This window comes from Pyrus communis, chromosome 8, assembly GCF_041283825.1.
Source record: "Pyrus communis isolate YQ-2024b chromosome 8, ASM4128382v1, whole genome shotgun sequence".
NCBI lineage: Eukaryota > Viridiplantae > Streptophyta > Magnoliopsida > Rosales > Rosaceae > Pyrus > Pyrus communis.
Genome location: NC_142572.1, coordinates 22,370,937 through 22,396,719, shown reverse-complemented (window position 1 = coordinate 22,396,719; position 25,783 = coordinate 22,370,937). Strand labels below are relative to the sequence as shown.

General features: G+C 38.3%; 5 protein-coding genes and 2 pseudogenes across 7 annotated transcripts; 2 read left to right on the top strand and 5 right to left on the bottom strand.

Annotated features, from left to right (window-relative positions):
- Positions 1-344: 344 nt before the first annotated feature.
- On the bottom strand, positions 345-2,453 carry LOC137718045 (putative GTP-binding protein OBGC2; annotated as a pseudogene). Its single transcript, XR_015965115.1, has 8 exons — positions 2,412-2,453; positions 2,294-2,373; positions 1,987-2,237; positions 1,562-1,761; positions 1,380-1,487; positions 1,192-1,265; positions 820-1,040; positions 345-544 (listed from the first exon to the last, which is right to left on the bottom strand). The product of XR_015965115.1 is annotated as a putative GTP-binding protein OBGC2 (transcript).
- On the bottom strand, positions 1,768-3,881 carry LOC148695370 (putative GTP-binding protein OBGC2; annotated as a pseudogene). Its single transcript, XR_015965634.1, has 5 exons — positions 3,499-3,881; positions 2,887-3,354; positions 2,457-2,749; positions 2,311-2,373; positions 1,768-2,012 (listed from the first exon to the last, which is right to left on the bottom strand). The product of XR_015965634.1 is annotated as a putative GTP-binding protein OBGC2 (transcript).
- A 140-nt stretch (positions 3,882-4,021) lies between these two features.
- On the bottom strand, positions 4,022-6,403 carry LOC137717641 (uncharacterized). The gene is made up of 7 exons (XM_068457061.2): positions 6,149-6,403; positions 5,754-5,895; positions 5,248-5,395; positions 5,100-5,175; positions 4,888-4,999; positions 4,643-4,734; positions 4,022-4,378 (listed from the first exon to the last, which is right to left on the bottom strand). The coding sequence occupies exons 1-7, from the start codon at positions 6,179-6,181 to the stop codon at positions 4,334-4,336; spliced, it is 648 nt and encodes a 215-aa protein (XP_068313162.2). The 5' UTR covers positions 6,182-6,403; the 3' UTR covers positions 4,022-4,333.
- Positions 6,404-9,365: 2,962 nt separating this feature from the next.
- Positions 9,366-12,320, top strand: XBCP3 (xylem bark cysteine peptidase 3). The gene is made up of 5 exons (XM_068457747.2): positions 9,366-10,016; positions 10,753-10,991; positions 11,084-11,224; positions 11,328-11,768; positions 11,993-12,320. Exons 1-5 carry the CDS (start codon positions 9,596-9,598, stop codon positions 12,083-12,085), a joined length of 1,335 nt encoding a protein of 444 aa, XP_068313848.2. The 5' UTR covers positions 9,366-9,595; the 3' UTR covers positions 12,086-12,320.
- A 363-nt stretch (positions 12,321-12,683) lies between these two features.
- LOC137718291 (uncharacterized) lies at positions 12,684-13,836 on the bottom strand. The gene has a single exon (XM_068457809.2). The coding sequence runs from the start codon at positions 13,686-13,688 to the stop codon at positions 12,843-12,845; it is 846 nt and encodes a 281-aa protein (XP_068313910.2). The 5' UTR covers positions 13,689-13,836; the 3' UTR covers positions 12,684-12,842.
- A 2,207-nt stretch (positions 13,837-16,043) lies between these two features.
- LOC137716902 (thioredoxin H-type) lies at positions 16,044-17,909 on the top strand. Its single transcript, XM_068456254.2, has 2 exons — positions 16,044-16,218; positions 17,441-17,909. The coding sequence occupies exons 1-2, from the start codon at positions 16,135-16,137 to the stop codon at positions 17,756-17,758; spliced, it is 402 nt and encodes a 133-aa protein (XP_068312355.2). The 5' UTR covers positions 16,044-16,134; the 3' UTR covers positions 17,759-17,909.
- Positions 17,910-18,176: 267 nt separating this feature from the next.
- LOC137716900 (beta-galactosidase 5) lies at positions 18,177-24,784 on the bottom strand. The gene is made up of 18 exons (XM_068456253.2): positions 24,129-24,784; positions 23,745-23,840; positions 23,507-23,619; positions 22,272-22,338; positions 21,761-21,853; positions 21,499-21,642; positions 21,294-21,382; positions 21,099-21,204; positions 20,928-21,015; positions 20,700-20,818; positions 20,435-20,596; positions 20,159-20,337; positions 19,970-20,073; positions 19,776-19,885; positions 19,553-19,663; positions 19,342-19,455; positions 18,720-19,259; positions 18,177-18,630 (listed from the first exon to the last, which is right to left on the bottom strand). The coding sequence occupies exons 1-18, from the start codon at positions 24,303-24,305 to the stop codon at positions 18,484-18,486; spliced, it is 2,559 nt and encodes an 852-aa protein (XP_068312354.2). The 5' UTR covers positions 24,306-24,784; the 3' UTR covers positions 18,177-18,483.
- Between the last annotated feature and the right edge of the window lie 999 nt (positions 24,785-25,783).

Below are 25,783 nucleotides of genomic sequence, written 5' to 3'. Positions count from 1 at the left end.
ATAAAAAATAAAGAAAATAGAACAACGTATCAATCTTAAGATAGTACAAAGTATATAACAATCTTAACTTTTAACTGTTACTTCACATATACAGACACTAACAGATCTTTATATTATTAATTACTAAACAGAAGACTCTTTTAGAGTTATCCAACTTTAACACTCAAAAATCACATATCATAACACATATAAACACCAATCTTTTTAACATTTTAAAAATCCAATCTTATAACATAGAAGGAACTGAACCCTCATGTAGCTTTGTTCTTATCTCAGTCCAACCTTCTCTTAATCCGAATAACTCAATTCATTCGGGGGTTTAAAGTAGATAGACAAAGGAGAAAGGGATTAAAAAAATATTGCATTCATGCCTTCTCTGTAGTGTGTATTACATGATATAATCTATACATCGTACATATAGAAGTTAATGCATAAAAAAAGGTTCTAGCCAGTCTCAGTCAATTGCAATGCTTCGTTTATGCCTCGGCACTTCCACAGACCTGCTCTTATCGCCTTCAACATTTCGTTTACTCTGATGCCTTTCCTGCAAAAACCAATGGCAACTTAACAAAACCTTTACTTAGGCTGCTGCTGTTGTTACTACACAGAACTATGCAGGGCCTGTTGTTACTACATAGAACTAAGTGTGTGGCTCCAACTATAACGAGCTTTAGAGATTTTCATACGACATAATCTGTCAAGCAAAAACTTATTGACGAAAACCAGTGGAGAAAAAGAGTAGAGAGAAACAGAAATGAAGTTTAAGCATAGAACTCAAGACGTTAAAGAAAGCATAAAAGATGATAGAGACGAACTTACAATACACTGACACCAACAATGGCAAGGGATCGTGGATAGTCCTCAATATCTTTTTCCTTTCGGTCATTACTTGGAACTCTTGATGAACTCACATCTGCATTTTGACCTTCAGAGGACGGTCGTTGAACTGCATCAATAATGCTCGTTTCTAACCCAGAAGATGCGTTATCAGTACCAAGTCTCATTATTTCTTCAGTCAAAGATGGAAGCCTGTCCTTTGCCTAAAATGCAGATACATTCTAATATTCATCAAAAATTGAAATTTAGGATATCAAAGTATCTCATAGAACAAGGTATTAGTGACAAGCAAAGAATAGTGATTAGAACCGGGAAGCATTTTCACGCCGGAAAACCAAACAAAAAGAGACGAACCTGGGGAAGGTCAATTTTGTTGAACACCACTATGTATGGCCGTTCAAGGTAATCAGGTTACACATTCGCAATTCCTGAAAATTATATAACAGCAGTTCGCAGGTCAAACAACAGTTGGGTAAAATGGCAGTGAGGTATTTGTAATACTACAGTCAGCTGGAGTGACACATGAACAAGGGCACACATACTTCCTTGACAGTTCTGTAGTCATTCACAGGATTCTCGGCTGCTGCATCAACAACAAGGACCAATAGCCAAGTCCGCCTCAGATGCCTCAGGAAATTGCAACCAAGATCCTAAAGGAGGACAGAGTTTGAATTACGAGAGTTGGAGCTTTACAATAAGTGATAAACATGATAACAAGCATTACCTTACCAAGATGAGCGCCCTCAATAAGACCAGGCAAATCTGCCAAAGTTGCTTCAGAATAATAAATCCCTGGCCCTAAACTTGGGTCGCCATCAAGGCGTCCAAGGTTTGGCATTAAGGTTGTGAAAGGATAATCGGCAATATCAGGTCTTGCAAGTGTAGCGGCGGCCAAAAGGGTTGATTTTCCAGCATTTGGAAGGCCTTGCAACAAAGGCAGATAAATATTAGGAATCTAATGACCATACCTATACCTTCTATAAGTAGTCTTGCTCCATTTCTTTCTCGTTGAAATGAAACACCAAAATATAAGGTTTTTCTCTTTGATTCTATTCGAAATTAACTTGATCAAAATATTTCATTACTCTAGTAGACTGTAACTTGCAAAAGTCTCTAGTTAGATTTCCCTTCTCATCGAAATTTGCTAACCAGTGTAAGGAACTGCTGAAGAATCACTACCATAACACCAATAGTTAGGAATCAGCTCAACTGTGTCAAGTTTATTACAATACAGCAAATCAAAACTGGAAACCAAATCCGATAAAGTACAATCTGGTCTGACAGAGGTGATCAACATGGTACAATATTGTTTCTTTTTCGGAAAGCTAGTACCAAGAATATCGTTACCACCAGTTCCATTAAAACCATGGGGATATGATAATTGAACTTCTAAGACAGAACTTCAAACAGAAAAATGAACCCCACAGAGAAATATACTATAAAAAATATAGAGCACGGGAAAGCAATACTTACAACCAAACCAACATCAGCAACAACTCGTAGGATGAATACTCCCGGTTGACCAACTGCTAAAACCTGCAACAACTCGTAGAAACACGTTAGCACAACTATACCTTATCACTATCATCTCTCATCAAATTTGTGGTCAGAGCCATCACCTTTTTCTTACTACGCTCTGGCGTTTCTACCAAGCTAATCTGCCGCAAAAGTGGGAAAAATTAAATGTAAACTGCAGATTAGCATTGACATGCAAGTTAGCTAATCTGCATAACAGCCTTGACAAGTTATATGATACGAAGATTGAGGCTAACTTCCCAATTGCCAAAATTTCTCAGTCTATCATAAGCATGGTGTCTCGCCCCTCCTTGTCCGCCCCTCGCCACAAGAATTTCGTCCCCTGGCCGTGCTAGATCAGCCAACAATGTTCCTCATTTACGCTTCACTACAGTACCTATAGCGCAAATACACAAATTAAATTGACCATCCTACCACATTATCATCACCGATTATACCTTGAAGAAAAAACTCCCAATTCATTACATCCACAGCACAAAATCATAACAAAAGAACACAAAACAATAAACAAACCGGGAGGCATGGGAATACGCAGAGCCTGAGCAGAAACTCCATCGTGCAACTGGGATGACAAGACCCCCATTGCAGCCACATTGCCACCGCGTTTCGCATTGAACCTGCTTTTCGTATGAAATTCCAACAAGGAATCCTTACCCTCGTCCGCATAAATCACAACATCACCGAGAACAAGGCCCCCACCAAAATCCCTTTTCAGCAAGCTCTTCCTCCTCAGCTTCTCCTTCTCATGTTTCGCCTGCGACGGCTTACTGGGAGGTCTCTTGTTCGGCATGGCGAGGACCGCGCTGTGGCCTCCGTCTCCGGAACGAACGGTGATGATCACCTGATCAAAAGTACTTGTGGGGTTCCTTGATTAAAGTATTGGGTTTTTGAGTAGAAGATAACCCCTAGGCTCTGGTGCTAATTCGGCAGCTAATTCCGAAGAATCTGACATTTTTTGAATTGTTCGAGTCCTGCTCGCACCTATATGTAAAAGGCCATGGAAACTACTCGCGTGAGCAAACGAAGGTATACATTACTGTCTGCTTAGTTGCTGCATTTAATCGTTGAGAATTGGAGGAGAATATTTTACAGATTTATTGGGAAACCTCAACGTTCAGAGGTTACCTTTGGGGGAAAGCGGTGCCGTATAAGGAGGATTTGTGACGGAAGAGATAGGAAGTTGACGGTGGCGGGGAGATGAGAGACGCCATATCCGAATAGAGAAGCAGCGCGAGTGAGAGAGCAAGGGAGCGAGGGAGACGAACAGCCCAACAGACAAAGACGAAGTTACCTTTGCGGTATTTCAAAAAGCCCAAATAAATGGCGCGACTAATCTTCTGCATGTTTTTACTCTTAAGCCCATGTCTTATTTGGAATTCTACTTCTCCTACTTCCAATTTTATTACTAGTTTCTCAATTTCCGACACGTGTTATTTGTCATTTAATATTATAGTCTGGTGTAATTTTTCTTCGTTAGTAATAAAGAGGTCCAAAGTTAGAATCTCCTATCATTTTTGACACGTGTTAATTTGTCATTTAATATTACTGTCTCGTTACATTTTTCTTCATTTGTAATTAAGAGGTCTTAAAATCCCCAACATGTGACATGTGGCTTTAGGGTTCACAGTCATTGGGAAATCGCAACGTGTAGATAAACTTTGGATCAATTTCAATAGATAGATTACACAAGTTTGCAAGTCTTAAAACAAGCACCATAACACATGCAAGCCTTGCATTAAAGCCTAAAGAAAAACCATTGGCACATACCCCATCCGAGTTTTCTATACGACCCACCAAGTTCACCTCCTTCGATTACTACTTCTAAACATGAAATAATGTATGACACACCAAATCCACATGTGGGAATGTTGTCGGAAGGAAACTAGCCAAACTGTAGTATACGAGAGCTCAACGATCGCCAATCATCCCCATCTGGTGCTGCTCCAAAAGTTTCATACATTTAGCTTCTAATAAAATCCTTCAAAGAAAATGGAGGATTCCCATTCTGCAAAAACCACGTAATACTAAGTAACGCAATTTTGCAATGCACCACGCATTTCACTTATCCTATCACCTAATTACTTGTTCATCCTTAGTATGAGCATATCGCTTTAACATGGATAGTTTAGGCCTCTGCAATCCCAATAATAGTATGGTACTTGGATATGGACCAAATAACCAAAGTCAGATAGTGAAAGTCGGGCTTAAATTTTCGCAACTGCACCCCGAGAACTGATAAAAAATTAAAAATCAAGTAACTGCATGTTACCTTGACATTATCTTCACTCATATATTGTCTTACTACTGTTGTCTGTTGTATTAGCCTTTCCAATGCAGAGTAATCGGGCAGGTTTGAATGCCCTGAACCATGAAACACAATACAAACCAGTACATTAGCGATCGTTTCAAATATAATCAAAGAAAATAAGGATATGATATTGGCACAGTATGGAGATCTCTGCAAAAGATCAAAACAAATATGATACACAGAAGTAAGGAATGTGGGAAACAAACCAAGAATTGCTTGATTCAAACTATCTGCAACTTGCTGCCGATAGTCCAAGCTAAGCAAATGAAACATAGGAGACTTCTCCGGTTCATTGTAAGCAAGCAGAGCCATGAAATCCTGCAGCAATATCAAACTTGAGTTCCATACGGACATGAATAAACATACAAAAAACATACACATATACTTATAAAAGGAAACTTAAGAGTTTGAAGCGTACTTCAAGCTTTGTAACGTATTTGTCCACCTTCCCAAAGGGGCCCAACTTGTTCTGGGCGAATTCCAAAGCTTCTGTGCTGCCAAAGAAATAAAGAATTAAAATAGCACGACGTGCACCACAAACAAGGTGTCATTGTAATTTTGCTCACCATTTTTTAGCGCAAACAAGTTCAACAAAGTGCAGGCTCAGAAGGTCAAAATGCAAGTCTTTGTTTTTCTCCAGCAACTCAGGTGCCAGCTCTTCCGTCAGTTCAATCGCCTTCTGAGCATTCCCCTCCACTGCACATTGAAAAATCCCTGAAGACAACAAAACATACCATTAGCACCGACATCGATCAACCAATCCAAGATATCCCCAATAACAGTTTTTTAGGGTCCGTTTGGAACTGCCACTCCTGCTCATAAATAACCATTTTTTTTTTCGTTTTGGAAACTGCTCATAAATACTTTGGCTATACTTTTCTATATTATATACAAGCTTCCCTAGAAAACGCTTTTGTGACCCAAAATCACTTTTAAGTTTTTCTAACCACCGTAATCAAAAGCGCTTTTAGTTGGTAGTACATGCTTTTAGAATCCCAACGGTTCCAAAACCATTCGGGACAATGTGTTCAATCATTACATGACAGTAAACTCGACGTCGTTGCAAACCTACTTTTTCTTTTCTCCATATCCTCAATGCAGTCGGCAGGCTGCTTCGTCCCCGTCGAAGCAACAAACGACTCCACAGTTTCTTTGTAGCAGTTATGCACAAGGTATGACAGAACAATACTGTTGATATCATTGTCATTGATAGCCTATCAATAAAACAGAAAATCCCCATTAAAAAAGATAAAACAAAGGATCAATATATATAAAATTCGAGCCCAACGTCCCCAATTGGGCAAATGCAGCAAGCCCTAAATACAAAATCAACGAGTCAATGTCTAAAATCGATGAAATTTAACACTAATTGGGTAAGTATTGTGTAATCCTTGGGTTTTAAATCGAAATAAGATTGTGGAAACTGCAATAATTTGGGAAATTAAGAACAGAAAACTGAAAACTTACAACTTGATTGCAGTGACGAGGATCGACGTCCATGATTCGCCGCGTTCTGAAATCCTGCGGTGCGGAATGAGGCTGAGGAGCGGAGGCGGGCGCGGCTGAGGAACGGAGAAAGAAAAGGGAGTTCCGTCTCGGTCCGACACGACGAACGATTTTACGTATCGGCTGGCGAATCCGAGTTAGTTCGAGTCACTAGAGAGAGTGATCCGATCTCTATCTTTAATTCTCGACTTTAAACCGCTATTCACAGTGTCTATAGGTTCTTGTACACGTGCCCTTACTAGGTTCTATAAATCGTGGGTCGACCTGCAATTAATATGATGTCACGTTGTCATTTTTTTTTTCTTTTTATAAAAGAATATAATTTGTGATAAATTACGATTATTCATTTTTTTCGGAGCCCGAAAAAACTCATATCTGGTCACAAGTCTGGTTTTATGTCACGTTGTCATTGCCTTCCACTAATGTTTGATAGACCAAATTTTAAGATTACATTTGTAAATCATGTAATGTTTCATTAATAAAAAAAATTAGAAGATGAGCACACACTTTGTGTGTGAACAATTTCAATTTTATTTATTTATTTATTAAGGAGTGTGATTAGTTTTTAAAATTTTTAAAAAGGGTATGAGACAATGATGATGATATCTCTTAATAAAGGCATATTTTTCTTAATATTACATAATTACCATTTTACCCTCTTTATGTAAATATTATGTATAAAAATGAGTGTAAAATAGAAAAATAGGGATACGATTGTCATTTTCTCAAAAGATACAAATTTACTATTTTGCCCTCCTTATATAAGTATTGTGTATAAAAAATGAGAGCAAAATTGGAAAAAATATGGCAAAAAGTTGACAAGGACGATTCTCTTTATAGAATATAATAGATAAGCACGTTAATTGATATTTAAGTAATAACTTAATCATTAGTGACCATGTCATATTTACAAATATAGTTTAAATTGAGGATCTTTCTAACATTACTGGTAACTATGTGATCAAAGTATCAATACTATGATTTATTTTGTTGGTATTAGATTTTTTTTTTTTTAATTTTTTAACAAAAGTGATATGTCAAGGCCTAAAATATAAAATTGAGTACTCTTAATCGACTGAACGACAAATTTTCATGGAATAAATTCTAATGTTAACATGTAGCATATAGGGAAGGAGAAAGTTTAATCGGTGAGGGCAAAGAGAAAAAAAATTCAGTGAGGGCAAAGAAATGCTCTTTACCAATTAAGTTGCACTGCCTAAATTTGAAATATTCAAAACAATTATTATTTCAATATTTTTCTACTAACTAAGGTGACGTATAACATAATAAAGTTCGTTGTATACAAAAGGTGGGATAACAGTTGGTTATAGGGATAGACAAAATACTCATGGGTATGGGTATTCGCGGTTACCCATTCATTTATAATTTACGGTTACGGTTATGGGTAACCATTTAGATAAATAAACAGTTATGGGTATAACCGTTTATCCGTGAAATTTAAATGGACGGTTATGAGTATTATCCGCAGTTATAAACTGGTAGCCATTTAAATGTTTGTTTTAATATACGTAAAATTAAAAAAAAAAGTTAAAATTGATAAAGAGATTCATTTTGCAAGTTCGTTATTACGGGTAGTTCTTACAAAAGATCGGACTAATGACGTATACAATACTTGAATTCTCGATGTAGATGCTACATAGTTGATTCTCATTCTTCAAAAACTACAAGTGTAATAGGAGCATCCGTCGACAAAAGGATCACCCTAAAATGATCATCTCATGGCTAACAGACCCTAAACCATTTATTTTAATAAAAACACTTTTCTAATAGTGATTATGAACATAAGTGCGTTTTGGATAGAAGCAAGCAACTGATCATGTGTGTTTTGATCAAAACTTTTCCGAGAAAAAGGGCGACAGTACGAGGCAATCTACAGCTTCTACTTCGGAGAATATGGCCATATTTCAGTTCGGGAGCTTATTCGACATACGGGGACACTTACATGGCCGAGACAGGAGAAGATAAGACTCCAATCAATCTCACTTGCTAACTCTTGTGCTTTATGTACAGATACATGATACACACACACACACACACAGAGGTCCCTCAACAGTCCCTTCAAATTAACTTTACCAACTGATAAATGGGTAAACCGGAAAACAAAAAAAGAAAAAAGAAAAAAAAAGGTAAATGGGTAAAAAAACAGCTAAACGGATAAACGGGTAAATGGGTATGATTAACCGTAAATAAACGGTTATGAGTATTATGAGTATAGGTATAACCGTTTAGCCAATTATCCTACAGGTAAACGGTTACATGAGTAAAAACATAAACAGTTATGGATAAATAAATGCGGTTACCTGCCCATTATAACCGTTGTCCATCCTTAACTGGTTCATTGTTAATGTTGAGTTAATTTACAATTCATGCGATTATTTGCTAGGAAAGTTTCATTTTTTTACACTATTTTTACAATTTAAGTGGTATGAAATTAAGATGACAAACTAACTCTTAGTACTATAAGAGATTCCGACTTTGAGTGCCTTTTCTTGAACCTATCAAGTTGACATGCCACTATATCATAGGTGTTATCGGTAGCAAGAAACTAAAGAAGTTGAAGTTTCATTATAAGACCAATGGATAATATGAGAAATAGTCCAACTACTTATAAGCACATGTAAGGTAACTCCTCTCACGTCCCTTCATGTGTGCGAATTTTCAAGTCTAACAAGTGAAAAATCCAACGGATGACGTGGAGCACGTGTAACCGTTAAACTTTACACGTGAGACAACTTGTTATGATACTAACTACTTATAAGCATCCGTATGATCCATCTTCTCATCAATATGGGAAGTAACCGAACTACACATGTAAGGTCTATCATCTCATCAGTGTAAGACTCATTCACAAAATAAACGTCATATAAGTTACCTTTTTATATCATATAAAAATGAGAGTAAGAAGCGAAATCTAATTCTTGGAAAATTACATGAAATGAGTTTATCGTCCTGCTTCAAATGACATTACATTATTCGATTGAGAAAGTCACGATCATGATAAACTCGTTACAAGTAGTCCTTCCCCTAACTTAAGGTGTCGAATAATACTTTATAACGTGCAATCTATATTTAAAAAGTACTCTTACAACAAGTTTACTCGAAACAAGTTACAATATATCGCTACTTAGTCATCCTCATGTTAATCCAAGCCAAACTTGAAACCTCTTTCGACTAAGTGGAGACCTAATGCCGCTAGCGAATGCCCCCCATTACTGGTCCAACCGTATCACTACGAAGAGGGTCCCACTGCCCAATTTTTAATGGTCAAGACCTTGAAGAAACTACCTCCAATTGGACAACGTCCATACAATACAAGTATACGGTCCTCCATACTTCTAGCTATACCAAAGGCAACCAACAACCCCTCGAAACCCCAAACCCAGCACAATGAACCCCCCCGTCTTTCTCTTTCTCCTCCCAACTCTCCTCCTCCTCTCCCGCACCTGCCTCTCTTCGCCGCCGCAAACCGCCGCCTCCGAGCTCTTCGAAGCTTGGTGCAAACAGTATGGCAAGTCCTACCCCTCACCGCAAGAAAAGCTCCACAGGCTCAGTGTCTTCGAGGGCAATCTCAACTTTGTCACCCGACACAACGAAATGGGGAATTCTTCTTATACCCTTTCTCTCAATGCGTTTTCTGATCTCACCCACAGCGAGTTCAAGGCCTCCCGATTAGGGTTCTCGCCCTCGTTCATCGGTCTTAAGCGTGAAACGGATAGAAAACCCGGTTTATTGGCTCGTGATGTTCCTTCTTCGATTGATTGGAGGGAGGAAGGGGCGGTGACGAAGGTTAAGGATCAAGGGAGTTGTGGTAAGCTGATTTTTGTTCTGAATATTTAGGTTTAATTTAATGAGACGTGAGTAAATTTTTGGGTTGACTATTGTCTTTTAGTTAATCATTAGCTTTAATATCTATGATTGCAATTTTGATATTGTTTGTGATTTGAATTTGCCTGAAATCTGGTTTGTTAGCACCAAATGTTATGAGAAATTAGGCAAATTGTGGTCCGTCTGATAACCATTTCGTCGTTGAAGTTTTTAGTTTTCATTTTTGTTAGTAACGATAACGAGAGTACTCGGGGGAATGGAGAGGTGAAGAAGGGTGGAGGCGGGTGTTGAGAGTGAATCCTACATCGGGGAATTAAAACGTTGCTTAATAGTTTAAATGATAGTTAACATCTCCCTAACTCCGCCTGCTTAACTTTATCTTACGCGGCTGGTCCCAAGCTTGGATAAAGGAGGGGGAGTGCGTTAGGTAGTCGGCAGTAGACAATTTGTTCTTCATGCCGAATTCCTATGATATTGAACCTCTCCCTGGTATTCTCCAACTGGTTCTTGGTTGGTGCTCACATTTTAATAGAAGTATGGTTGGAGGGATTGGGGACGAGAAATGTATGTGAAATGGTATGCGAAATGAAAACTAAAAAACCGAAAACCATCCTTTCTGATTTCTTGAAAGGTGTTTGTTTTGCGCAGTTTTTACACCTTATGGTTTTCTTGACCTAAATTCTGAGTAATACCGTAATGCTTCTTGTATTTTTGCATAGGGGCTTGTTGGGCATTCTCAACTACTGGTGCCGTCGAAGGTATCAACAAAATCGTCACAGGATCACTTCTCAGCCTTTCCGAACAAGAGCTGATTGATTGTGACAGAGTTTATCCAAACAGTGGCTGCAGTGGTGGACTTATGGACGATGCATTCGAATTTGTCATAGAAAACAATGGGGTCGACACTGAGGAGGATTACCCGTATAAAGGTTTGGATGGCACCTGCAATAAGAAAAAGGTATCCAACTCGTTGGAGAAAAGATGTTTTAATCGTACAGATGCTCTGTTTTCATACATTGTTACTTATGCTCCTTTTTCCATACGTTTTAGTTGAAGAGGCATGCTGTGACCATAGATGATTATACTGATGTGCCCCCAAATGATGAGGAACAACTACTACAAGCTGTGGCAAATCAGCCTGTGAGCGTCGGCATATGTGGCAGCGACATTGCATTTCAGTTGTACTCGAAGGTTCGCCTTAATCCTCTACACCAATCCTGTTAGGTCAATGACGGATAATCATAATCGTTATATGTCTTAAGTGTGTTAACTCATGTTTATGTTTGTGTTACAGGGAATTTTCACTGGTCCATGTTCGAATTCTTTGGATCACGCTGTTCTAATTGTAGGTTATGGTTCGGAAAATGGGGTGGACTATTGGATTGTGAAGAACTCATGGGGAAAAAGTTGGGGAATGAATGGCTACATCCACATGCTACGCGATCATAGCAATTCCCAAGGGGTCTGTGGCATCAACAGTTTAGCTTCATATCCCATAAAGACCGGGCAAAACCCTCCTCTTCCCCCGCCTTCTCCTCCCCCAGGTCCAACCAAATGCGACCTCTTTACGCACTGCGCAGCAGGGGAAACCTGCTGTTGTGCCAAGAGGTTTATTGGAATATGCTTTGCTTGGAGATGCTGTGAGTTGAACTCCGCTGTTTGTTGCAAGGATAACAGTCACTGTTGTCCCCATGATTATCCCATCTGTGACACAGAAAGGGCGCTCTGCGTCAAGGTTTGTATGAATCTTTCCCTGTCAATTAGAGAGAACGACTTCCGCACACTCCTGTTTATTTTTGTCCGTCAATTTTGAAGCATGATTTTAGTCATATTGCCTGTTGTGGACTGCGGACTCACACTAATCACAATCATTGCGCGTTAATTCACACCACCACCACATATCAAATGAATTAGATTGTTCAATTATTGTACTAAATTTACTCCATTGTTGTATTGCAGAGTAGCGAACCATCAACGCAATCCCAGGTCACTTCGAACGTAACAACAAAAGCGCTTATGAGCAGAAGCGTTTTGAGGAAGTCGAGCCGGTAACTTAGTTGACGGTTGCATCCTTTGAACTTCCTTTGCAGAGTGTAGTAGTAAATTGGTAATGACATGGTGAGGCACATTTCTTTGCCACAGATACAGATTCTGTATATAAACTGCAAACAAACAACTGTTGCACTCGCAAATGCCAATTTTGTCTAAATTATTCATTGTTCATGTAATGTAATGTGTAACATTTACTCAGTCCATCTGAATAAAATTTTAGTTCACCTCGCAACAATGAGAGTAGTGCCCGCCATTCTGTTTCGTCCGCCTGCAGGTCCAAGGGCCAGCAGGCGAGGCGGACGGAGAACAAGCAGCAAAGAGTTGTGTTTTCGTTTCTTTGCTTTGTTGAAGGGTCATAAATTGTTCAATAATTCCAGTTCATGATGTCAAAATCGACACATTCGCCGCTCCGAGTTTGGAACTTCTTAATACAAAATTGTAAAGTAACATATTTGTTGATAACTATTTCGTTTTTTTTTTTTTTTTTTTTGTTAAAACGGTTATAGATCTTCAGATTAAGAGTTCGGTTTATAACCATTTCGTTTTTTGTTTTTATACGAGATCAACAAACATGAATGCCATATAAAGTTACGAAGTATGTGCAAAATGAACTTGTAATTATATCTAAAAATCTAGGAAAAAAAGAAAGCAAAATTGAAAATTTTACAACTTGATTGCTTCAGTTCATCCTTTATAGAGATTGCAGTGGTACACCGGGTGCAATTCCAAGACCTCAATCCCAATTTCCGTTCAATTTTCACGCCGACGGGAAGACGTCCTTGACGGCGGAGGCCGCCGTCAAGTAATTAAGCGTGTTCCTCAGAGTGTCCTTCTCTCTCTTCAACCGCGCCGCCGTGTCCTCCAGTTCCAGCAACGCCTGCTGCTCTCTCGGCGCCCCTTCGAAAGTGCTCCCAACGAAAAACGAAAACGGCGTCGGAAACAGGTTCCGTCGCAGGTCCTGCACATCCTTCTCCGGCTTCCCGCCCAACCGATTTGACAACCGAATCACATCCTTCATATACGACTCGACCTCGCTGGCCAACGCCTCCAGGTCCTCCTCGCCGTCGTTCGACGGCCGGTCTTCGAGCCATTGGACCTCCGCCACCAGGTAAGGTTTGGTACGGACGAGGTCAGTGACCCGGAACCGCTCCTGGCCTTTGCAGATGAGGAAGAACCGGTCATCGACGAGGCGCTCGTGCTTGACGACCTCGCCGACGCAGCCAACGTCGGCGGTGCCGGAGACGGCATCATTGTAGATAACCCCGAATCGGAGATCGGTCTGGAGGAGGGAGTGCATCATGATACGGTAGCGGAACTCGAAGATCTGGAGGGGGAGGATGGCGCCGGGGAAGAGGACGAGGGGAAGGGGGAAGATGGGGAGCTCGACGACGTCGTCTGATTTGGGCTGATTGGTGGGGTGGCGCTCAGAGAATGAGGAGGCGGAGCATCTGAGGGAGCCGGGTCGTTGGCGGCGGCGGCGGAGATGTGGGGAGAGGAAATTAGGGTTAGGGTTTAAGGGGGAGGGGATGGGATTGGGGTTGAAGGTGGGTTTATGGGGGAGGGAGGAGGAGGAAGGGGAGGGGATGAGCTGAGGGAGAGCCATTGGAGTGGTGTTTGGGAGCAGGAGGAGGAGAGAGAGGAGTCAGATTGCCATGTTTGAAAGAGTGAGTGAGAGTGGGAGTGACTAATTTTTTTTTTTTTCTGGTTTTCCGTTTTTCTCCTCTAAATTTTTAGAAAATGTGGAAAAATCTGGTGGCTTCGAGGCAGCGAAGGAGATGTGGATAATATGGAGAGAGAAGGCAAGAGAGGGAGAAATTTTGTGTCGAAAACATTTTCCGATGTATCATAATATAATTAGTTAAAAATATTCTTTTTCAAGTATTTAATCATTTATATTGTGACACTTGATGTATTGAATCATGTTTTCAGCACACTAAAAATTTCTTCATGGCAAGTGATCAGCTTAGCAATAGCTTATTTGGTTTATTGTTCGGTGAGAAGTATTGTATGGAGCGGATTCACCACTGTGGCACTGTATAACGTTTTGGTTCAAAATTATGTTTTTGGTCATAATACAATATATTATTAAATTAAAACGTTAATGAACTCGTTTAATGTAAATTGTTATTGTAATTTGATAGATGGGAAAGGAATTGGAAATATGGGGAGTGTTTGGGATGTGGCTTTAGATTTCCCACGTGGAAGTTGGGCTGGTGGTTTCTATGGTTTGGTCTATCTTTTTCTTTCAAACACAAAAATCTACAACCCCCTTTTTATTTGTCCTCATTTCCATCCTATAATGTGTTAATAATGTTGATATTGTTAGGATAACAAGATCTGAACTCCAATTTTTTATTTATCATTTTTTTCTTTCTTCTAATTTTGTTAGGATAACAAAATGACCACATTAATATGTGACCGTGAAAATGATCACATTGTTGTGTGGCAATCAGATCGATTGATTTTAAAATTCAAAGACCAAAACAAAAACTTGCGTCATTGTCAAGGATAATTTACGATGAAAACCCTGATATTTATTTTTTATTTTATTAAAAACGTCGTTTCCCCATTTAATTGCCGAGGTTTATTCAATGTGCCTAAGCCGATTATGTTGATAGATAGGTGGAAAAATAAAACGGGCCGACTCTGTGATGTTCAGTCCATTTATATAAATGGGCTGGCAAGTTTTAAGTTTTAACTCCTTGTCTGTTTGAAGAGAAAAGCCCATTGTCCAATTTAGGTTTAAAGGAAGTCCTTCTATGTATTTTCCAAAACTAACATTCTGATTTTAATAATTTTGTATATTTATTATTCGTACTACAGTTTGGTGGTATTCTTCTTCGCTTAGAAGTGAGAAGTTTTAGGTTCGAATCTCATAAATGGCAAATTCGACATCAAATTAGGCTGTTCATTATGTGACTTACCCAAACCTTTCTTCTCCTAATGTAAAAATATTGATATACTTAAAATAAAATAAAAAATAAATTTTAAGTTACATTATCAATTCCAAAAAATTTCAATTTATAATTATCATTGTCACCATCAATATCAAGTAACCAAGAAAATAATAATTGTCAATTACGTACAACTAAGCAGATGTGATTGGATAAGGTTGTGCAGACAAAATGCTCGTCCTTTTTCACTAAACTTTAAATCCATCTCGTTTTGTATTAGAATGTTTTGAAGGGATCCTCTCGGATTCCTTCCATCAAATCCACTAAATTCACTAATTTGAATTATTAAAATTTAATTTAACGGCTACAAATAAAAAATTTCTTTAAAAATTATAATAATTTTAGCCGTTAGATCAAATTTTAATTGTTCGAATAGATAAACTTGGTAGAAAGAATCCCTTTCCGTTTGAAAAAACACCTTTAAAACATAGCTAAAATAAAATAAAGATCAAAATCAATCTTCAATTACGTTGCACTTTTTTGTATACAAGCGATAGTTCAGGAAGTAAAATAGGCTTAAAACTTGAGTTTAATTTTTAATGCTAATAAATCACATAATAATGACAAAAATACAGTGAAATATCTATGTGAGCTCCATCTACGACCGTGTGGAATATTATTCCATTCCATTTGAGCGGAAATGAATCCTTTCCGAATCCGTTCCTCCTAATCAACCAAATCAGGAAATTCATGCCATTGAAATTTGATTTAACGACTGAAATTATTATAACTTTTAAAATGGTTTCATACTTGTAGCCGTTTGATCAAATTTCAATGATACTAGTTCGTTGATTTGAAAGATTAAGAGGAAATGATCCAAAGATATCCTTTCCCATTTGGGCCTCTCTGTCCAGGTTCATTTTGTACCTTCCTTCCACGTCCGCTGTTGACACCCGCGCTTACCGTCACCACCGCACACGCTATTCACACCAAATGGCAATTCCGCAATAAACCTCGAAACATGACCTCTTTTGTAAAGCCCGGCCTATATATACGCGGAGCTCCGATCCCTTTCCCAAATCGTCGCAAAAGAATTGAGCTCTGAGAAAACCTAGATTCGCTTCGGAAAACATTTGCGAGTAAAAGAAGAAGAAAATGTCGGAAGAAAAAGTCATCGGCTGCCACTCTGTTGCCGCCTGGACCGAGCACCTCGAGAAGAGCCACGTCAGCAAGAAACTGGTATATTTTCAAATTTTCAATCGTTTTTTTGCTATTTTTTTTTCTTTAATTTTTTTCCTGCAGACAGTAAATTAGTGAATTTGTATTGTTATTTTGTAGTTCTGTGATGCGGTGGCTAAAAATCTATAGGGATTTTGATTTTTCTTTCACCGTTCTGGATTTGTGGCTAAAAATCTTGGTAAAATTTTCAAAAGAAAATGACTATTCAAACATGTTCAACCACCCTTGTTAATTTTTTATGTTTTTCCTTGGATCTCACGGTCGAAAATTAAGAAAATTCAAAAGAGTAAAAAATTGATTTTTTTATCTGACAGTAAAAAATTGAGAAAATTAAGAGGTGTGTATTGGAAGATGTACGAGAAGTAAAAACTGGTGTGCGGTTTTCAAAATCAAGAACAATAATTGGGTTTGTTGCATATTACATTTTTTGAAAAGATGCAATTTGGGTAATGGTTGGAAGACCTAGGGTTTACGGCTGTTTATCCTGCTCCCTTTATGTTTGGATTGCTTTGGTACTGCTCGGCCTATTAAATATGTTATAGTACGTGGTCGATTTCATGTCGTCGATTAGGGAATGACTTACCTACACCTCTTGGCATGTCATTCCAAGTCAATAATACAATGTCATGTGTTGTAACGGTCTTGTATAACATTCTATTAGTGGTTTGAGACTCCATGGTGGCATCCAGGGTGTATATAAGAGTTAGTTTGGATATGCTTTTAAAATGATTGAAAACGCTTTTGGTGAAAATGTTTTTAGAATCAATCTTTAGTAAAAATGCAAGTAAATTTTGGAAAAATACTTAAAAGTGTTTTTGGAACTCAAAAATATTTTCTCTAAAAGTACTTTTAGTTATTTTAAAGGCACATTTAAACGATTCCTAAGTCTCTTCTTGTTTCGAAGTGCTTTTACATACGTTTTTGGGTTCCAATGTGCTTCCTCAAACGAATGCATAGATTTTGGTGCCGCTTTGGGTTTGAATTTATTAAACTTTTGTCTTAGAGATTCCCGTTTGGAGAACAAATTGTCATTTTCACAATTCATTTCTTTAAGCTGCTGACCTCACTTAGCGGGATAGGTTTGGTTGTTGTTTTCATTGCTTTAAGGCTTTATGCTAATGACTGCTTGTGAATTTTTGCATACCTGGTGGTTGATTTTGTGTCTTCTTTATACAATGTTTAGCAAATTAAGTTAAAACTAATTTGGTGTGTATTTCAATAGATTGTGGTCGACTTCACAGCTACATGGTGTGGACCATGCCGGTTCATTGCCCCCATCTTCGCAGAGTTGGCCAGGAAGAACCCGGAGGTGACATTCCTAAAGGTGGACGTGGATGAGCTGAAAACTGTTTCCGAGGAGTGGGGAGTGGAGGCAATGCCGACCTTCTTGTTCCTCAAGGAAGGCAAGGTAGTCGACAAGGTTGTGGGTGCTAAGAAAGAAGAGTTACAGCTCAAAGTTGCGAAGCATGCAACTGCTGATGAACCCACGACTGCTGGTGATCCCGCGACTGCTGGTGACCCCGCTACTGCTTCTGCTTAACTTTTCGCGTTATCTTTCGAGAATGTGAACCTCCTACTGTGCTTTGCTGGTTGTTTGTAACTTTTATGGGTTTCTCCAAGACTTGAATGTTTTATGTATATGACTGATGCCTCATGGTAACTATCTATGAATGCTTTTATTTTAATGTTAAGATGGCATCACATTTAATTAAGATGAATTTTCTTGACGAATCATATTTAATTGAGATGCTTCGAATTCAATAGTAAGCGCCGGGATTGCTCGTTCCCAACTATGTCGTTTGGGAGTTCATTTGAAATGATAGAAAGCGTTTTTATAGAAAATGTCTTTGGGTTTCAGAAACATGAAGTGCTTCCTATAGAAAGCATATGACTGATGTTTCTTACAAGAAGCACTTTTCAAGATTCACTTGCATTTTTGTTAATTGGTACCAAAAATATTTTGACTAAAAACGTTTTCCATAATTTAAAAGCACTTTCAGGAATTTATAAGCATGTCCAAACGAGCCCTAGGCCAGGAACGAGAGTCAAAATCTTAGCCATCTAATCAAACACAAGGTAAAAGCACTTGCTTGTGCTTTGGTACTTAAGGTAAAAGCACTTGCCTATGCACTAATATTTTGTGAAAACCAAACATTAATGCCTTCAATCTGCCTTGATTTGTATGTTTTATAACGTACATGGTGTGGTGTGCATATAATATTATCTTTGTGTCGAGGTTTTTCTCCACCTCCTTTTGCAATATCTTCATCTCCTCGAATTGGCTTCATCGGTCGTAACTTCTGTCGAACAAACAGCTTCAACAGACAGCCGCTTGAGTACGTTCGGACATGGATCTGTCTCGAAGGTGCTATTCGATACAGCAACTGAGCAACTCTCGCGGCCGATACAATTCTGCAAAACATGTTAACGGATATTAGTAAACCTGTGTGTGTGAAAGGACAAGAAAAGAAAAGAGTAAAAGATTATAGATGGGGAAATGCCTTCTCCACAACAGCGTGTGAGTTGGTCGCGTGACATGTTCCTTGCTGGAAACTCCCACAAGTTCCGCTAGGAGTTCCGAAACTTGCAAACTTAATGCTCGAGATAGACTGCCCTGGTGCACAATGCAGATGAACCTGAGCCTGGTGAAGCGTTTTAAAATCTTCATTACCATCGACATCAAAATTTTCAGCGTTCGGGTGGTTCTCATGTAAGTCACCACATACACCGGTCACTGATCTCCTCACTAGGGTTATCTTTGATGGATCTCCGCCTAGTTCCTCAAACACTACCACCAAATTTTGCGTTGGCTTTAACCATGAACGAGGAACATGATACCATCGTTGAGTTGGTCGGCCACAGTGAAGTTGACACTTCGTGGGTCGGAATGTCCCAATGTAACTACACGAACTGCAGTCACCTTTGGCATAAGCCATCCAGTATCTACCGATACTCTGCCCATTGATCCATACTTGTCCCTTTCCCATCCTCCTCATGTCCAACGCCAACGGCTCATTTCCTCCGGGTGCATTGAAATAAGCCTGCACAATCCGAGATAACATTTAGTTTAGCTTACAAAGCCTAATGCTTGACTAGTTTTCATCACTATCTCGAAATCCTTACCTTGTACCATTTCAACGTCTGCTTGGTTTGAGTAGCTAGTGACCTTCGAATCCAACCAACCGATGATGCTCCGTTTGGAGAGACCAAATTCATTGCTTCTCCCTTAAGGCCGACCTGTTTGAAAGATTTTAATGAGATTAAAACCTCAGCGAAAAGTAGAGAGGGTGAGAACAACAAGTGACAGAAATGTATATTCGGCAGGTTGTCGGACCTTGTTGAACCACTTATGCAATGTCAAGTCTTTCTTTCCGTTGCCAAGACCATCCAGAAAAACCGGACCTTGGATTCCTGTTTTCCATGACTCGTAATGCAACCCGACATTCTTCAACACCAAAACAAAAATTTATGAGTTTGTTTACGGGCATCATCATTGAGTTTATATGCACAAGTTTTTCGGAGTCAATGAGTTATGACTCTATGAGTAAGGCTCTAACCGGTAATCCAACAGCTATGCTGAGCAGTGCAATTCTGTTTATTCCAGCGTGCAGGTTGACTGGTTCAGCAAATGTAAATTGCCTCTGCTCCCTAGTTCCAAACGCCGACCCTGAAGAAAATTATGACAAAGTTTTACTTCCAGTGGAGAGTAAATTCCTGCTTGCTGTTGGAAAACAAAAATTTGACAGCATACCTGAAAACTGTCCATTGACGAAGACATGGAGGGCATGGCCAGCTGACTGTACAGTAAGAGTAGGCTTTTTTCCTCCGCTGAGGTCTGAAGAACTGATGTCAACACTGAATAGCATGGAAACCGAAAATGTCAAAGTGTGACATAGATTAAGAAACGATTTTTGAAAGAAAGGATTGCGTGGCTGCTCACTTCGTCATGTACCACAGATAGTCACTAGTATCTCTAGTAACATTTATCTGCTCAAGAAGTCCGATAGCTGGTATGCTCGATCTCTCGTGTACAGAAGAGATATCTTCATCGTAAGTCTGCCATGAAAACAACCGACTGTTCGTTGGGATCATCTGCACGTGTGACGTTTGAACTCCCACCTTGATGGAAAGCCAGTTGTATCAGTAAATTGAGAGATAGAGATACGAATTTATGAATAAAACGACTTGCAATACGAGCGCCAACATCTTTGCTTACCTTTGCAGTGTTATATACTTCATTCCTGCAATCAGGAAGGATGCTAACAGACCAAGGAGGCAAATCGTAGTGCTTGTTGTTAAAAGTCACCCTTGCTTCTACTGAATGGAAGTTTGAGAGAAACGCTGCGCATCTTCTCGGTCCTGAATTGAATACATAAGCCTGGAAGATAACCAAGATATGTAAAGATTTTTCCATAAGGTTGATAATGTAGCAGGGATCGTGCGATTGATGCAAGAAATTATGCGCATTCAAGAAGCCAAACCTGATGATAGGTTCCGAGTGAAGTGACGGTAGGCTCTGAAGAGAGTAAAGAATGTTCACATAATTTGATAGCCTTGTGAAGCTCCTTCAGATGACCGTATTTCGGTTGTCTGATCAAACCTAAAAACAGTTGGGTGGTTAGTTCCGTGTACGATCATAAGACAGAAATTGAAAATCAACTGTATTTTGAATTCATCGAAAAATTTAGACTTTCATACTAAATTTGTACCGTATTCATCAATGGGAGCATCATAGTCGTAACTCGTTGTAATGAAGGGGCCTCCAGCAGTGCGTCCGAAGTTTGTTCCTCCATGATACTGTCATAAACCATAAACGGCGAAACTCAAATTTTCAGCCGGCAGTCTTTTAAAACTAGGAACTGATGAACAAGGAAACTAACCATGTAGTAATTCACATATGAGCCGCCCCTTTCTATGAATCGAGCAACTGCAAATGCTAAATCTTGAACAGGTCGATGGTGAATTGTGCCACCAAACTCCGTAAACCTAAAAAAATTTTGTTGCACTGACGGAATTAGAAGAATGAACATGAATACACTCAGCTAAATTCCGAACATTGGTTAAGATCGACTTACCAGCCGCTCCAAGCTTCCGTCCACATGGTAGGCTTGTAAGGTTTGTTGGGAGTGAATCCGTCGCAGTAAAAACCGTTGCATGCATTTATCTGTAACCAAGATATAGTAACATCGAGAAAGGATTACGATTTACGAGCATCAAAGTTATCCAATCCAATCCAATCCTAGCGCACCAAGAAAACCGAAAAAAAACAAGACAGCTAACCATAGGGTCCGGGGCATCATCTTCCTTGCACATCACCCATGGGACTCCCGTATCCAATCCAACTGCCATTTTAGCAGCCCAGTTAATGTAGTTCTGTCCAGCAGCTCCAAGTGCCTTCCGCTCCGGTCCATACTCATTCTCAATCTGCACAACACAAAATTCAAAGATCGAGTCAAACAAGTTCATCAAAGAATTCAAACATTTTCAAGCAAATGTAGTCGAATTCCAGCGGATCAAGTTAATCGAAACTCGAATACATTACCTGGGAAAGGATGATAGGACCACCTTGTGATGCAAATAGCTTCTCATTTTTCATCATCTGGACAATCTTCTGGGTAAACCCTTGCATTGCCACCTTCACCCAAAAAACAAAAGAATGAAGTTTCAAGTTTTTTCATTTTACACACCAATATTCTAAACTACTATAATCTATGGAGAAAGGGACGAGCACACTCTTCTAGCCAACTGGCCTAATCCGCGTCTACTAGGGACAAGCTCTACAATTAACCCTCTAATTTCATCAAAATCTAACAAAATCTAGAGCTTTACCCTTGCATTGCCACCTTCACCCAAAAAACAAAAGAATGAAGTTTCAAGTTTTTTCATTTTACATACCAATATTCTAAACTACTGTAATCTACGGACAAAGGGACGAACACACTCTTCTAGCCAACTGGGCTAATCTGCGTCTGCTAGGGACAAGCTCTACAATTAACCCTCTAATTTCATCAAAATCTAGAGCTTTCAGTGGAATTTTTCAGGAAGAAAGATACCTTAAACGGCCCATTATCTGTTCTGAAACTGATGCCAGGTACATATTTAAGCCAAACAGGAAATCCTCTGCACAAATGGGAGTCAAAATTTAAGCACTCAAGTTAAAGATAATAAATATGGAATATCAGAAAAACTAAAATAAATAAACAATTCTGATATCTGAAGAATTTATTCCTCACTGCATCATACAGAATGCAGATATAACTCAGGCCTGTCTTTGAAATTTTGAGGGTCTGTACGAAATTTGTAAAAGAAGCCCTTCTTAAGATAGTTTTAAGTATTAATAAAAGTATGACAATATATTGATACTAGAAAACATTCACTTAAATCAAAACAAAGTCACTTAGTATTACGGTTTAGTGATATTCCTCCACTTGTAAGTGAGAGGTCTTCGGTTTAATTATCGTCAAAGGCAAATTTGAACCACATAATTGTTAGCCCACTCCCCCCACATCCTTAGTGTATATAATATTGTTTGTTCAAAAATAAAAAAATAAAACAAACAAACAAACAAACAAATTTTAGCACTTACTGATTGCATGTTTACAAATGTCATTAATGATAAGTAAAAAGATCTACAAACATAACCTTCACTAATTAATCAGAAGCAATTTTATCTTAAACAATCAAACATGAAAAAAAAAAAAACTTCAAGCCTCTAACTTTAAAGTTTTACTTGAATAAAATTAAGAAACTTTCGTTTTTTAGGGTTTTATTAGACACACAAAATATCTCATTGTACTCTAAGTTTTTATATTTAGAAAGAAAAAAAATATCTAATAAGGAGTGCACAATGCAGTTTTAAAGTGCTAATAAATCAATTTTTTTAAGTATAGAACATTATTACATGATGTTAGATGGCAAAAATTTAGGGCCCCTTCAAATTTGGGGCCCTGTGCGACTGCACCTTTTGCTCCCCCTCAACGCCCCCTTTGATATAACTCTAGCAAAAATAAACTATAGAGATTCGACGTGAAAACGGACTGCCAGCTGTCGACTATCTAATGCCTTCTTCCTCCTTTTTTTTATCGAGATTTGAGACCAACATCGTAAGATACACGGAGTTTCTAGCAAAAATAAACTACAGGGATTCGACGTGAAAATGGACTACCAACTGTCGACTATCTAATGCCTTCTTCCTCCTTTTTTTTTATCCAGATTTGAGACCAACGTCGTAAGATAAGCGGAGTTTCTAGCAAAAATAGATAAATAAATGAAAGGGAAAGTACGGTACCCGAAATTCCACTCTGCACAAACATAAGGTCCAATGCGCAGATGAAGAAAGAGCCCTGCTTTCTGTACTGTCTTTATGAACCGTACCAGATCGTATCTCCCTTCAAAATAATACTGAAAAATACAAAATTAATAAATAAATAAAAAAAAGGAAAATAGAATTACAAAAAAAAAATAATAATAAACTAAAATTTGAACAATTAAGTGAAAATTAATAGGAGTAGTAGTAAAAATAGTACGTTGCCCGGAGAAGGTTCATGGCCGTTCCAGAAAACGTAGGTGTCGATCACATCCAAGCCTCCATCTTTGGCTTTCTGTATGAGGCCTTCCCACATCTACAGAAAAACCCAATTCATGATTTCTCAAAGACCACAAAAAAAAGTCACAAAATTCACATTTTTATGATTTTGGGATAGTGAAAGAAGGACGCTGTAAGTGATTTTCGCACACAATTTTTCTTTGCATACACAATGCTCGTTTTTATTTTTTATACTTTGTATTAAATAAATCAAACAAGAATTAAAAGACATAAATAAATAGAATTGTGCAAGATGAGAAAACTAGAGTGCGGAAATCATTTTTCAGACAAAAAAATATGAGAGAGAGAGAGAGAGGAGAAATACTTCAGGGGTACTTCTGGGATAGTGAATGGATCCAGAAATGAGCAATCTTCTTTGGCCATTGATGAGAATGGCCTTCTTGTCGTAGGTGACGGTGGTGCAGTGGATCAGCTCGGAAGCCATGAACAATGTCATCGTCAAGAACAAAACTAAGAGCTTGGAAACCGAGTGAGTTTCCATCTCTGGAAATGTTGGAGGGAAATTTGAACCTGGAAAATGTGTTTGTGTGTGTGTAAGGAAACTGGAAAGAGGAAAGGCAGAGTGAGTGAGAGAGAGAAGTTCTGAGCTTAAAATTCTGAATTCTGATCCATAAAACTGTGCAGTGACAAGACGACACTGACAGCAACACTGAGGTTTGGTTTGGATTGTACTTAAATTAGCTGTGTGATTCTTACTTTTAACTACATTATTCAATATTTGATGGGTTCAGCTGGGAGGTGGAAAATTCAGTTTAATCAAGCAATTATTTAAAATTAAAGCATATATTACTTTGAGTTTTAACTTTTGGATTGTTACGTAATTAAAAATTTTATGTGCATCACGTACGTTTAAAATGCGTCTTTGATATATTTTCTTTATATATTTTTTATGTTTTGTATTTTCAGGCGAAGCTTGAACCACCGATTATCAAGCTCTAATGTGTAATCTTGCTCTCGCCTAATCTATTATTCGCCCTTTACTTCGTGATTGTATAACTTTCTTATCAATAAAATTATATCGATCTTTGCTAAAAAATAACAAACGTGCATTTCATAGTCGGACTAATTAACTAATTAGGTTATTAAACTAGATTTTATTTTGAATTAACAAACCACAAATATATATTAGTTTTGAAATCTCAGTGGTTGAGGTGGATTAGGTTCATGATGAAGTCACATGCTTTTTAAAAACATGTAAAAACAACAGATCATGCCTTCTTTTCCATGCCAAACAAAAGATGGATGTGTTTCCAAAAAAAAAAAAAAAAAAAACAATAGATGGATGTGTAAATATTTGATCAAAAAAAGGGCCCCCATAAATTTCCCATCCAATCGATTGTGCTTTTTGTTCTGTAATTGTTTGCTTTTGCTAGCACCGACCTGCCCTACCAAAACCACATCTCATCAATTATTTAAGCAAAAGCATTGCCTTCTGTTCTATTCTATGTCCCATGGGTTTACTGCACCATGTGAGCTGTCTTTGTTTTGTCCTATATTTACGGCATTCATCATACAAAATGTAATGCAAAAAATAATGAAGAAAATTATGAAAACGACACGTGAATTTTTAGGTTAAAAAGAATTTTCTTTGAGACACATCGAAATTCTCATGCGCATGCAACGGACAATAAAGACTCAATCAAGAAAGAGTCAAAGGTGATCAAAATAGTATTTATTCAAATCTCTCTAATCAAATCCTCATTTAAAAGGTAACTTCCAATTTATCTATTCAAATTAAGGTTGATTGCCACATAATATCTTGCAATCAATTCCACAATTCAACCATATGTGGCCGGTCCCAATTCTCCTAATAGGACCGGCCACAACCCTATAAATAGCCTCATTTCTCCACCAAAATCTGAGGTTCATTCTCTTCCAAAAATTCTCTAACGCTTTTTCTCTCGAATTCTAACTTTAGCATTGAAGATTTGCATATGCATTTTCGTTAAAGAAGAAAAA

Bases quoted from the DNA above. Each gene is read 5' to 3' on its own strand.
- LOC137717641 (XM_068457061.2), bottom strand. From the start codon at position 6,181: ATGGACGTCGATCCTCGTCACTGCAATCAAGTT. The intron at 5,176-5,247 runs GTGAGCAAAATT...TTTCTTTGGCAG, and splicing joins CTTGTTTGCGCTAAAAAATG to CACAGAAGCTTTGGAATTCG. The intron at 4,735-4,887 runs GTTTGTTTCCCA...TTCATGGTTCAG, and splicing joins TTTGAATCAAGCAATTCTTG to GGCATTCAAACCTGCCCGAT.
- XBCP3 (XM_068457747.2), top strand. From the start codon at position 9,596: ATGAACCCCCCCGTCTTTCTCTTTCTCCTCCCAACTCTCCTCCTCCTC. The intron at 10,992-11,083 runs GTATCCAACTCG...CATACGTTTTAG, and splicing joins GCACCTGCAATAAGAAAAAG to TTGAAGAGGCATGCTGTGAC. The intron at 11,225-11,327 runs GTTCGCCTTAAT...TTTGTGTTACAG, and splicing joins CATTTCAGTTGTACTCGAAG to GGAATTTTCACTGGTCCATG.
- LOC137718291 (XM_068457809.2), bottom strand. From the start codon at position 13,688: ATGGCTCTCCCTCAGCTCATCCCCTCCCCTTCCTCCTCCTCCCTCCCC.
- LOC137716902 (XM_068456254.2), top strand. From the start codon at position 16,135: ATGTCGGAAGAAAAAGTCATCGGCTGCCACTCTGTTGCCGCCTGGACC. The intron at 16,219-17,440 runs GTATATTTTCAA...GTATTTCAATAG, and splicing joins GCCACGTCAGCAAGAAACTG to ATTGTGGTCGACTTCACAGC.
- LOC137716900 (XM_068456253.2), bottom strand. From the start codon at position 24,305: ATGGAAACTCACTCGGTTTCCAAGCTCTTAGTTTTGTTCTTGACGATG. The intron at 23,620-23,744 runs GTACTATTTTTA...TGTATTTTTCAG, and splicing joins ATGAACCTTCTCCGGGCAAC to TATTATTTTGAAGGGAGATA. The intron at 21,205-21,293 runs GTAAGTCGATCT...AAATTTTTTTAG, and splicing joins ACGGAAGCTTGGAGCGGCTG to GTTTACGGAGTTTGGTGGCA.